This window comes from Cervus canadensis, chromosome 29 (assembly GCF_019320065.1).
Source record: "Cervus canadensis isolate Bull #8, Minnesota chromosome 29, ASM1932006v1, whole genome shotgun sequence".
NCBI lineage: Eukaryota > Metazoa > Chordata > Mammalia > Artiodactyla > Cervidae > Cervus > Cervus canadensis.
Window position 1 is genome coordinate 25,894,341 of NC_057414.1, and position 13,850 is coordinate 25,908,190.

Here is a 13,850-nt window from a genome sequence, read left to right on the forward strand (position 1 = left end):
TAAGAACAAAACTTAATTATTAAAAACCTTTACTGCCATTAGTTGAATTTTGCCACCTGCCCAGAAATATCAGTTCAGTTCAGTCCCTCAGTTGTGTCTGACTCTTTGCGACCCCATGGACCACAGCACGCCAGGCTTCCCTGTCCATCACAACTCCCAGGGCTTGCTCAAATTCATGTCCATTGAGTCGGTGATGCCATCCAACCATCTCATCCCCTGTCGTCCCCTTCTCCTCCTGCCTTCAAGCTTACCAGCATCAGGATCTTTTCAAATTGATTCAGTTCTTCTCCTCAGGTGGCCAAAGTATTGGAGTTTCAGCTTCAGCATCAGTCCTTCCAATGAATATTCAGGAATGATTTCCTTTAGAATGGACTGGTTGGATCTCCTTGCAGTCCAAGGGGCTCTCAAGAGGCTTCTCCAACACCACAGGTCAAAAGCATCAATTCTTTGGTGCTCAGCTTTCTTTATAGTCCAACTCTCACGTCCATGCATGACTACTAGAAAAACCATAGCTTTGACTAGAAGGACCTTTGTTGGCAAAGTAATGTCTCTGCTTTTTAGTATACTGTCTAGATTGGTCATAGCTTTTCTTCCAAGGAAAGTCTTTTAATTTCATGGCTGCAATCACCATCTACAGTGATTCTGGAGCCAAAAAAATTAAGTCTGACACTGTTATCATTGTTTCCCCATCTGTTTGCCATGAAGTGATGGGACCAGATGCCATGATCTTAGTTTTCTGAATGTTGAGTTTTAAGCCAGATTTTCACTCTCTTCTTTCACTTTCGTCAAGAAAGCTCTTTAGTTCTTCTTTGCTTTCTGCCATAAGGGTGGTGTCATCTGCATATCTGAGCTTATTGATATATCTCCCAGCAATCTTGATTCCAGCTTGTGCTTCATCCAGCCCAGCATTTCACATGTTGTACTCTGCATAAAAGTTAAATAAGAGGGTGACAATATCCAGCCTTGAGGTACTCCTTTTCCGATTTAGAACTAGTCTACTGTTCCACGTCTGGTTCTAACTGTTGTTTCTTGACCTGCATACTGATTTCTCAGAGGCAGATCAGGTGGTCTGGTATTCCCATCTCTTGAAGAATTTTCCAGTTTGTTGTGATCGACACAGTCAAAGGCTTTAGCATAGTCAATAAAGCAAAAGTAGATGTTTTTCTAGAACTCTCTTGATTTTTCAATGATCCAATGGCTGTTGCCAATTTGATCTCTGGTTCCTCTGCTTTTCAAAAACCAGCTTAAACATCTGGAATTTCATGGTTCACGTACTGTTGAAGCCTGGCTTGGAGAATTTCGAGCCTTACTTTGCTATCATGTGAGATGAGTGCAATTGTGCGGTAGTTTGAACATCCTTTGTCACTGCCTTTCAGAAACATAGCACTCAATAAGCAGAAAATCACAGTAAATTAAAATTAATGTAAGTAGAAGCCTGACATCATTCTTTTTTAAATCTCATCAGGTGATATATATGTGTAACCAGAACTAAGAATAACTGTCCTAAGACCTCAGGTTCAGTGAAAAATTATGACAAATTCCAGAGGTCTAATGAAAATGTACAATTGTATAGCAACAATATTTGGAAAATATTGAGTTGGCAAATAGTTTGTTTGGGTTTTCCACAACATCTTACAGAAAACCCTGAACAAACATTTTAGCCAACCCAATATTTCATGTATATTTTTCCATTATATTTTTAACTTTGGAAATTGATATTGTAACTCCATATAGTCTCAAATGTGGAAACTGATTTGTCATTCAGTAATTGGAAGGGCTCTATCATCCCACACTATCTGGATTTGAGGTAAGGTGACCTCGTGCTTTCATTTCCTGGGGAGTATTTTGGGATTGCAGAGATGGTAAGGGACTTTCTCTTTCTGGAGCAAAATTCAACTCTGGACTCATAAATAAAACACACTTGTAGTTACCTACAGGGTACTTGGATAACATGAGAGTGGAAAGGCTCTATATTTTCTCCAACTTCATATTCTTCAAACCATGCCATAATTGTAGGAATCCTAGAAAACATTAGAAGGGTGGAAGAGACAAAAAATCAGAAAAAAAAATGAGTTCAAGATCACTCACTCAGGAACAGAAGCTGACACCTAGCCACACCAGAATGGTTCATACATGGTTTTTTCTAAGTATCTTCAGGGGCTGCTGCACCAATGCTCAGCATCCTTAAATAAAATGACTTGGTATTATGAAGTCTGTCAGCCCTCTATGTCCTGGATCCATGGCTGATTGAATCCTGGGATGTGTAACTGGTTGATACCAAGGGCTGACTGTATATACATTTTCATAAGTTCTTATTTCTTTTCTCCACAGAGCTCCCAACCAGAGGAGAATGGCTGCACAAAACCACTCCACAGTGACAGAGTTCATTCTTGGAGGTTTAACAAATCAGCCAGAGCTCCAGCTACCCTTCTTCTTCCTCTTCCTTGGGATCTACTCAGTCACCATGATAGGGAACCTGAGTGTGATAACACTGATTTGTCTGAATGCTCAGCTTCATACACCCATGTACTATTTTCTCAGCAGTCTGTCACTATTAGATCTCTGTTACTCCTCTGTCATTACCCCTAAGATGCTGGTGAACTTTGTGTCAGAGAAGAACATCATCTCCTATGCAGGATGCATGTCCCAGCTCTACTTCTTCCTGGTGTTTGTCATTGCTGAGAGTTACACACTGACCGTGATGGCCTATGACCGCTATGTTGCCATCTGCAGACCTCTGCTTTACAACATCATCATGTCTCATCGAGTCTGCTCCCTCCTGGTGGCTGCAGTCTATACCATGGGGCTCATTGGCTCAACCATAGAAACTGGCCTCATGTTAAAACTATCTTATTGTGAGCACCTCATCAGTTATTACTTCTGTGATATTGTCGCACTCGTGAAGCTCTCCTGCTCCAGCACCCATCATATTGAGATAACAACTTTCTTTTTGGCTGGATTTAACATCATATTCACCAGCTTAACAATCTTTGTTTCCTATGCTTTTATTCTCTCCAGCATCCTCCATATCCACTCCACAGAGGGAAGGTCCAAAGCCTTCAGTACATGCAGCTCCCATCTTGCAGCTGTGGGATTATTTTATGGATCTACCACATTCTTGTACTTAAAACCCTCCACAGGCAGTTCCCTGGCCCAGGAGAATGTGGTCTCCCTGTTCTACACCACAGGGATACCAATGCTGAACCCCCTAATCTACAGCTTAAGAAATAAGGAAGTGAAGGCTGCCATGCAGAAAACACTAAGGAGAAAACTCTTTGGGTGCAAATGTAATTATTCTTTTTCAGGTTGAAAATTTGTTAGAGAAATATAGAGGAGAAGCCCTGTAAAAACTTACATACATATAATGGAAGAACAATCACTTGTCAACATAACTCATTGAATGTATTTGCTAACTTTTTCCTATTTGCTTTGTCCCTCTCACATCTCTCATGTCTCACCTGGCTTGAATCTTTCTGGTTTCAAGTGGTGTTCTGTTTTTGTTTTATTTTGTTTTGCTTTGTTTTGTTGAGACCAGTTATTTGGTTGGTTGGTTTATTTATGATTTCAGTTCAGTTCAGTGGCTCAGTCGTGTCCAACTGTTTGCAACCCCATGAATCTCAACATGCCAAGCCTCGCTGTCCGTCACTAGCTCCCAGAGTTTACTCAAACTCATGTCCATAGAGTCGGTGATGCCATCCAGCTATCTCATCCTCTGTCATCCCCTTCTCCTCCTACCCCCAATCCCTCCCAGCATCAGGGTTTTTTCCAATAAGTCAACTCTTCGCAGGAGGTGGCCAAAGTATTGGAGTTTCAGCTTCAACATCAGTCCTTCCAATGAACACCCAGGACTGATCTCCTTTAGAATGGAGTGGTTGGATCTCCTTGCAGTCCAAGGGACTCTTCAAGAGTCTTCTCCAACACCACAGTTCAAAAGCATCAATTCTTCAGCACTCAGCTTTCTTCACAGTCCAACTTTCACATCCATACATGACCACTGAAAAAACCATAGCCTTGACTAGATGGACCTTTGTTGGCAAAGTAACGTCTCTGCTTTTTAATATGCTGTCTAGGTTGGTCATAACTTTCCTTCCAAGGAGTAAACGTCTTTTAATTTTATAGCTGCAATCACCATCTGCAATGATTTTGAAGCCCAAAAAAATAAAGTCTGACACTGTTTCCACTGTTTCCCCATCTGTTTGCCATGAAGTGATGGGACCAGATGCCATGATCTTAGTTTTCTGAATGTTGAGCTTTAAGCCAACTCTTTCACTCTCCTCTTTCACTTTCATCAAGAAGCTTTTTAGTTCTTCTTCACTTTCTGCCATAAGGGTGGTGTCGTCTGCATATCTGAGGTTACTGATATTTCTCCTAGCAGTCTTGATTCCAGCTTGTGCTTCTTCCAGCCCAGTGTTTCTCATGATGTACTCTGCATATAAGTTAAATAAGCAGGGTGACAATATACAGCCTTGACATACTGTTTTTCCTATTTGGAACCAGTCTGGTGTTACATGTCCAGTTCTAACTTTTGTTCCTGACCTGCATACAGATTTCTCAAGAGTCAGGTAAGGTGGTCTGGTATTCCCATATCTTTCAGAATTTTCCACAGTTTATTGTGATCCTCACAGTCAAAGGCTTTGGTGTAGTCAATAAGCAGAAATAGATGTTTTTCTGGAAGTCTCTTGCTTTTTCAATGATCCAGCATATGTTGACAATTTGATTTCTGGTTCCTCTGCCTTTTCTAAAGCCAGCTTGAACATCTGGAAGTTCATGGTTCACGTATTGCTGAAGCCTGGCTTGGAGAATTTTGAGCATTATTTTACTAGCGTGTGAGATGAGTGCAACTGTGTGGTAGTTCAAGCATTCTTTGGCATTGCCTTTCTTTGGGACTGGAATGAAAACTGACCTTTTCCAGTCCTGTGGCCACTACTGAGTTTTCCAAATTTGCTGGCATTTTGAGTGCAGAACTTTCACAGCATCATCTTTCAGGATTTGAAATAGCTCTACTGGAATTCCATCACCTCCACTAGCTTTGTTCATAGTGATGGTTCCTAACGCCCACTTGACTTCACATTCCAGAATGTCTGGATCTAGGTGAGTGATCACACCATCATGAGTATCTGGGCTGTGAAGATCTTTTTTGTACAGTTCTTCTGTGTATTCTTGCCACCTCTTCTTAATATCTTCTGCTTCTATTAGGTTCATACCATTTCTGTCCCTTATCGAACCCATTTTTGCATGAAATATTTCCTTGGTGTCTCTAATTTTCTTGAATAGATCTCTAGTCTTTCCCATTCTATTGTTTTCCTCTATTTCCTTGCATTGATCACTGAGGAAGGCTTTCTTATCTCTCCTTGCTATACTTTGGAACTCTGCATTCAAATGGGAATATCTTTCCTTTCTTCCTTTGCTTTTCGCTTCTCTTCTTTTCACAGCTATTTGTAAGACCTCCTCAGACAGCCATTTTGCTTTTTTGCATTTATGCTTTGCTCTCTGGTAAACATGTATCTTGACTATTGCATAAGTTTAGAACATCTAGCAATGAGTTCCATACTGTTCATGGGGGTCTCATGACAAGAACACTGGAGTGATTTGCCATTCCCTTCTCCAGTGGACCACATTTTGTCAGAGAGCTATCCATTGATTTATCCACGACTAATGTTGGGAGAGATTGGGGGCAGGAGGAGAAGAGGACAACAGAGGATGAGATGGCTGGATGGCATCACCGACTCAATGGACATGAGTTTGGCTAAACTCCAAGAGTTGGTGTTGGGCAGGGAGGCCTGGTGTGCTGTGGTTCATGGGGTCGCAAAGAGTCAGACACGACTGAGCAACTGAACTGAACTGAAGCCCTTGAGAGTACACAGACAAATAGAGATGAATTCAGAAGTCATAAGAAATAGCAAATAGTCTCTTTCTCACCCAGATTTATCCCACTTTTTTCTTTTATTGTACTTTTATTGTGTCCTTATACCTGCCACAATTATTGTTTTCCTAAAATGTCCTTCAGCTGAAAATTTATTTCCCCTCCTTTTCCTCTGTAGAGGCAAAACCTTAATGGATTGTCTTTTGCTGCAAAGCTTAATATGACAGTTAATACACAGAAAAGGTAACCAAGTACCCTTGACCCATGTGTCTGATCTCCATTTCTGCCATGATTATTTAAATGGTCCCTTCACCCATTTATTACTATCACCATCAGGATCATCACTGAATTATCACCATCACATCTCATAGTCATCGATGCCAGGCTAACATCTAAGTGTTTCATGGAATTAAGTTCATTTTAAATTAAGTTCATTTCTCAGATGAGGAAACTTTAAGTTAAGTAATCTCAGATAACATAGCTGCTAAACAATTAACACTGAGATTCACACTGATAGATCATCATCCCCCCTCTCTTGACCAACAGTATCTCTGTGTATCCTACTATTTTTAACATAATTTTAAACTTTCAATGTCTAACTTTTCCTTCCATTTTCTTCCCACAGCTTCCAGACATCAAAGGAATATTAGACATCCTTGTAGTCTTTTCTCCACACTAAATAACATTCTGCAATCTCTGCCTATATGACTTAGTAAACCAGTTGCCCTGGTACAAAATGTCTTTCAGCATTTGACTGAAACAATGAGTTATTTGCCTTGCACTGCAAATATTTGAGGGCATTTTTTTTCATTGTCATTCATAATTTTTTAAATAATACTAAGCTAATTATAAGTCCTTTGTCATTTTAATTATTTTAGATACAATATTTCATAACTTAGATGCAGAAAAATGAACAATTCTAAATTTCTTAAGCAGAAAGGATTTAACACAGGAAACTAAATGTTCAGATATTTTTCTTGCTATTTTTAACAGCTTTTTTAAGAAAAGTCTAAAGTGCACAGCAAAAGTGAGCAGATGGCATGTACTTCCCATATATTCTCTGCCCGCCATTCATGCATACTCTCCTGCATTGACAACAGCCCCCATGCGAGTGGTACAGTTTTCACAATTGGTGGACCTACATTGTCACTTCATCATCACCCAATGCCCATAATACATGTTGAGTCAGTATTGTCATTTTATACATTTGGACAAATGTATAATAATGTATATCCATTATTTCCATGACCATTATAGTATCATACAGTGTAGTTTCACTATCCTAATACTCCTCTCTGCTATACCTACCCAATCTTTTCTCCCCCAGAACTCTGGCCACCACTGACCTCCCTGCTGATCCATAGTTTAGCCCTTTCAAAACTGTGACAGAGTTGGTTTCTTTCACTTAGTAAAATGGATTTAAATTTTCTCTATGTCTTTTCATGTCTTAACAGTTCTTTTCTTTTTAGCCCTGAATAATATTCCATTGTCTGGATTTATCATAGTTTATTTATCCATTTCTCACCTGAAGGCTATGTTGGTTACTTCCAAGTTGGGGCAATTATGAATACAGATGCCATAAACACCTGTGTGCAGGTTTTGTGTGGACATAGGTTTCAACTCTTTTATAAAAATACCAAGAACCCCAGTTTCTGAATTGTGTATTATAACAATATGTTTAGGTTTGTAAGAAACTGCCAAACTGTCCAAAGTGGTTATACCATTTTCCATTCTAACCAGCAATGAATAAGTGTTCCAGTTACTCTGCATTCTTGCCAGCCACATGGTATTTTCAGTGTTCTTCATTTTGGTTATTCTAATAAGTATGTAATGGTATCTCATTATAGTTTTAATTTGCAGTTTACTGATGGTGAGTGATATGGGGCATCACTTCATATGCTTATTTGCAACCTGTATATCTTCTTTTTTTGATTTATTTCATTTTAATTGAATGATAATTGCTTTACAGAATTTTCTTGTTTACTGTCAAACCTCAACATGAATCAGCCATAGGTATACATATATCCCCTCCCTTTTGAACCTCCCTCCCATCTCCCTCCCCATCCACCCCTCTAAGTTTATACAGAGCCCCTGTTTGAGTTTCCTGAGCCATACAGCAAATTCCCATTGGCTATCTATTTTACATACGGTAATGTAACTTTCCATGTTACTCTTTCGATCCATCTCACCCTCCCCCCCCTCCCCATGTCCATAAGTCTATTCTCTATGTCTGTTTCTCCATTGTACCCTGTAAGTAAATTCTTCATACCATGTTCTAAATTTCATATATATGCATCAGAATATGATATTTATCTTTCTCCTTCTGACTTATTTCACTCTGTATAATAGGTTCTAGGTTCATCCACTTCACTAGAACTGACTCAAAGATGTTCCTTTTTTGATTGAGTAATAGTCCATTGTGTATATGTACAACTTCTTTATCCATTCATCTGTCAATGGACATCTATATTGCTTCCATGTTCTAGCTATTGTAAATAGTGCTGCAATGAACAATGGGATACATGTGTCTTTTTCAATTTTAGTTTCCTCATATGCCTAGGGGTGTTATTGCTCTGTCATATGGTGGTTTTATTCCTAGTTTTTTAAGGAATCCCAATATCATCTTTCATAGTGGCTTTATCACTTTACATTCCCAAAAAGAGTGCAGGAGCATTCCCTTTTCTCCACCCCTCTCCAGCATTTACTGTTTGAAGATGGCCATTCTGACTGGTGTGATGTGATATTTCAATGTAGTTTTGATTTGCATTTCTCTAATAATGAGCGATGTTGACTATCTTTTCATGTGCTTGGTAGCCATCTGTATGTCTTCTTTGGAGAAATGTCTGCTTAGGTTTTTTACCCACTTTTTGATTGGGTTGTTTGTTTTTCTGGCATTGAGTTGTATGAGCTGCTTGTATATTTTGGAAATTAATCCTTTGTCAGTTGTTTCATTTGCTATTATTTTCTCCCATTCTGAGGATTCTCTTTTCACCTTGCTATTAATTTCCTTTGCTGTGCAAAAGCTTTTAAGTTTAATCAGATCCCACATGTTTACTTTTGTTTTATTTCCATTACTCTAGGAGGTGTGTCATAGAGGATCTTGCTTTGATTTATGCCATCGAGTGTTCTGCCTATGTTTGCCTCTAAGAGCTTTATACTGTCTGGTCTTACATTTAGGTCTTCAATCCATTTTGAGTTTATCATTGTATATGGTATCAGGAAGTGTTCTAATTTCATTCTTTTATATGTAGCTGTCCAGTTTTCCCAGCACCATTTATTGAAGAGGCTCTCTTTGCCCACATCATACATTTTTGCCTCCTTTGTCAAAAATACAGTACCCATAGGTGCATGTGTTTATTTCTAGGCTTTCTGTCTTGTTCACTTGGTCTATATTTGTGTTTTTGTGTCAGTACCATACTGTCTTGATGACTGTAGCTTTGTAATATAATCTGAAGTCAGGAAGGTTGATTCCTCCAGCTTCATTCTTCTTTCTCAAGACTGCTATTGGCTATTCAGGCTATTGGCTATTCAGGATCTTTTGTGTTTCCATATGAATTGTGAAATTTTTTGTTCTAGTTCTGTGAAAAATGCCATTGGTAATTTGATAGGGATCACACTGAATCTGTATATTGCATTTGGTAGTATAGTCATTTTTACAATATTGATTCTTCCTACCCAGGAACATGGAATATCTCTCCATCTGTTTATGTCATCTTTGACTTCTTACATTAGTGTCTTATAATTTTCTGTCTACAGTTCTTTATCTCCTTAGGTAGGTTTATTCCTAGATATTTAATTTTTTTGTTGAAATGGTGAATGGGATAGATTCCTTAATTTCTCTTTCTGACTTTTCATTGTTAGTATATAGAAATGCAAGTGATTTCTGTGTATTGATTTTGTATCCTGCAACTTTGCTAAATTCACTGATTAGCTCTAGTAAATTTCTGATACTATATTTAGGGTTTTCTATGTACAGTAACATGTCATCTGCAAACAATGAGAGCTTTACATCTTCTTTTCCAATCTGGATTCCTTTTATTTCTTTTTCTTCTCTGATTGCTGTAGCTAGGACTTCCAGAGCTATGTTGAATAATAGAAGCAAAAGTGGACACCCTTTTCTTGTTCCTGATCTTAAGGAGAATGCTTTCAGTTTTTCACCATTGAGAATAATGTTTGCTGTAGGCTTATCATATATGGCCTTTCCTAAGTTGAGGTAGATTCCTTCTATGCCCATTTTTTGAAGAGTTTTAAGCATAAATGGATGCTGAATTTTGTCAAGGGCTTTTTCTGCATTGATTGAGATTATCATATGGTTTTTATCTTTCAGTTTGTTAATATGCCCTTTTACAGCAGCACGGGGGAATCCCATAGCTTACCCAATTGATTCTCAGCTGTAGTAACTTCGGAACCATTCTGAGGGTAACAGGCAGGAAGTTTTTACAAAAAATTACAGGTTTTTTTTCTTGTAATTGATATCTACTCTCATAGCATTGTGATCAGAGAAGATGCTTGATACGATTGCAATTTTCTTAAATTTACTGAGTTTTGATTTGTGACCCAAGATGTGGTCTATCCTGGAGAATGTTCCATGTGCACTTGAAAAGAAGGTATATTCTGCATTTGAATGGAATGTTCAAAGATATCAATGAGATCCATCTCATCTAATGTATCATTTAAGACTTGTGTTTCCTTATTAATTTTCTGTTTTGATTATCTGTCCATTGGTTTGAGTGGGGTGTTAAAGTCTCCTACTATTATTGTGTTATTTTCCATTTCTCCTTTTATGTCTGTTAGTGTTTGTCTTATGTATTGAGGTACTCCTATGTTGGGTACATAGATATTTACATTTTTTTAATTTATTTATTTTAATTGGAGGCTAATTCCTACTTTACAATATTGTAGTGGTTTTTGCCATACATTGATATTTACAATTGTTATGTCTTCCTCTTGGATTGATCCCTTGATCATTATGTACTGTCCTTCCTTATCTCTTTTAATCTTCTTTATTTTAAGATCTATCCTGTCTGATATGAGGATTGCTCCTCCAGATTTCTTTTGATTTCCATTTGCATGGAATATATTTTTCCATTCTCTCACTTTCAGTCTATTTGTGTCTTTAGGTCTGAAGTGGGTTTCTTGTAGACAGCATATGTGTATGGGTCCTGTTTTTATATCCATTCAGCCAGTCTGTGTCTTTTGGTTGGAGCAGTTTACAAAACCCATTTACATTTAAAGTAATTACTGATATGTATGTTCCTATTGCCATTTTTTTAATTGTCTGGGGTTGATATTGAGATCTTTTTTCTTCTCTTGTATTTCTGGACTATATAAGTCCCTTTAACATTTGTTGTGAAGCTGGTTTGGTGGTACTGAATTCTCTTAACTTTTGTTTGTCTGAAAACCTTTTTATTTCTCCATCAATTTTAAATGAGATCCTTGCCGGGTACAGTAATCTTGGTTGTAGATTATTCCCTTTCAATACTTTAAATATACCCTGCAATTCCCTTCTGGCCTGCAGATTCTGCTGAAAGATCAGCTGTTAAGCATATATGGTTTCCCTTGTATGTTACCTGTTGCTTCTCTCAGGCTTCTTTTAATATTCTTTCTTTGTGTTTAGTCTTTGTTAGTTTGATTAGTATGTATCTCAGCATGTTTCTCCTTGGGTTTCTCCTGTATGGGACTCTTCGTGCCTCTTAGACTTGATTGACTATTTCCTTTTCCATGTTGGGGAAATTTTCAACTATTATCTCTTCAAAAATTTCCCCATACCCTTTCTTTTTCTCTTCTTCTTCTGGGACCCCTATAATTTGAAGGTTGGTGCATTTGATATTGTCTCAGAGGTCTCTGAGACTATCCTCAGTTCCTTTCATTCTTTTTACTTTATTCTGCTCTTCATAAGTTACTTCTACCATTTTATCTTCCAGCTCACTGACTTGTTCTTCTGCTTTAGATATTCTGCTATTGATTCCTTCTAGGGTATTTTTAATTTCAGTAATTGTGCTGTTTGTCTCTGTATGTTTATTCTTTAATTCTTCTAGGTCTTTATTAATTGATTCTTGCATTTTCTCCATTTTGTTTTCAAGGTTTTTGATCATCTTTACTATCACTATTCTAAATTATTTTTCAGGTAGTTTGCCATTTCCTCTTTATTTATTTGGTCTTCTGTGTTTCTAGTTTGTTCCTTCATTTGTGTAGTATCTCTCTGTCTTTTCACTATTTTTTTAACTTATTGTGTTTGAGGTCTCCTTTTCCCAGGCTTCAAGGCAGGTTGAATTCTTTCCTTGAAGAAAATTGAATTCTTTCTTCCTTTTGGTTTCTGCCCTCCTAAGGTTGGTCCAGGTTTCTGTAAGCTTCATATAGGGTGATATTTGTGCTGAGTTTTTGTTTGTTTTTCCTCTGATGGGCAAGGCTGAGTGAGGTTGTAATCCTGTCTGCTGATGATTGGGTTTGCATTTTTGCTTTGTTTGTTGTTTAGATGAGGCATTCTGCATAGGGTGCTACTGGTGGTTGGCTGATGCTGGATCTTGCATTCAAGTAGTTTCCTTTGTCTGAGTTCTCACTATTTGATACTCCCTAGGGTTAGTTCTCTGGTAATCTAGGGTCTTGAAGTCAGTGCTCCTACTACAAAGGCTCAGGGCTTCATCTCTGGTCACAAGTGATTTGCTAAGGCATTAAGTGAGATTAAAACAAATACACAAAAACCAAAGATGAAACCCAGGCAAATGGCAGTTACAAAATCAGGCAAATAATAATTAAAATAATGGAATATACACATAAACAGGTACACCCATAAGCAAAGTCAAAACAGTCCAACTTAAAAAAAGTACAGTAGATTGACCCAGCAAACAAAGGAAATCAAAAATTATATTTAGAAGTTAGAACAAAACTAACTAAAGCAAAAACTGGAAAACAAAACTAAAGCAAGGTGCCAAATGGAGCAATGAAAACAAAACTAACAGATATGTTGAGAGGAAAGGAAAGAAAGAAAGAATAGATATGCAAAGTTAAATAGAGGTAGATGAAGAAGATTAATATACATTAAAGATTAACTGCAAGAACAGTTAAGGAAAAGAACAGTAAGAAAGGTGAACAAAGGAATACAGGTAGAAAAAATGTAATAGGCTTAAAAAATTAAAATTATTTTAAAAAAAGAAGAAAGAAAAAAGGAGGAAAAAAGGAAAACTCCACAGAAGTGCAAAAGCCCAATGTAGAGGCAGAGTTTTATAACAGAAGAAAAAGTGTGATTGAATATACACATATACATATATACCCATAGGCAAACTCAAAACAGTCCAACAAAAATATAGTACAATAGATTGACCTGGCTAATAAAGGAAACCAAATTTATATCTACCAGAATAAAGCACTAACTAAATAAAGCACAGAACTAAAGCACAAACTGAAAAAGAAAACAAATGCAAGGTGCCAATTTGGGAATAAAGCAATGAAAATAAAGCATATGTTGAGAGGAAAGGAGAAAAAGAAAAGAAAGAAAGATTATCTAGATATGCAAAGTTTAATAGAGGTAGATAAAGATTTATATATATTAAAGATTAACTGCAAGGGGAAAAGAATAGTAGGAAAAGCCAAAAAAAAAAATAGGAATAAATGTAGAAAAAATAATAGGTTTTAAAAACTAAAATTAATAAAAGAGAAAAAAAAAGAGGAAAACTCCATAGAACTGCAAAAACCCAATGTAGAGGCAGAGATTTATAACAATAAAAAATGTGACTGAGAAAAAAATTTTTAAAGCTCAAAAGCATAATTGGATTTCATACTGCCTATAAAATCAGAGGGAGGGGATGGAGAGGGAGGTGGGAGGGGGGTTCAGGATGGGGAACACATGTAAATCTATGGCTGATTCATGTCAATGTATGGCAAAAACCACTACAATATTGTAAAATAATTAGCCTCCAACTAATAAAAATAAATGAAAAAAAAATCAACAAATACAACAGGGGGTGGGGGAAGGGAAAAAAAAGAAAAA

At 37.3% G+C, this 13,850-nt stretch overlaps 1 protein-coding gene across 1 annotated transcript; it reads left to right on the top strand.

Moving 5' to 3' along the window:
- Positions 1 to 2,347: 2,347 nt before the first annotated feature.
- Positions 2,348 to 3,310, top strand: LOC122430711 (olfactory receptor 151-like). The gene has a single exon (XM_043451544.1). The coding sequence runs from the start codon at positions 2,351 to 2,353 to the stop codon at positions 3,308 to 3,310; it is 960 nt and encodes a 319-aa protein (XP_043307479.1). The 5' UTR covers positions 2,348 to 2,350.
- The last annotated feature ends 10,540 nt before the right edge of the window (positions 3,311 to 13,850 follow it).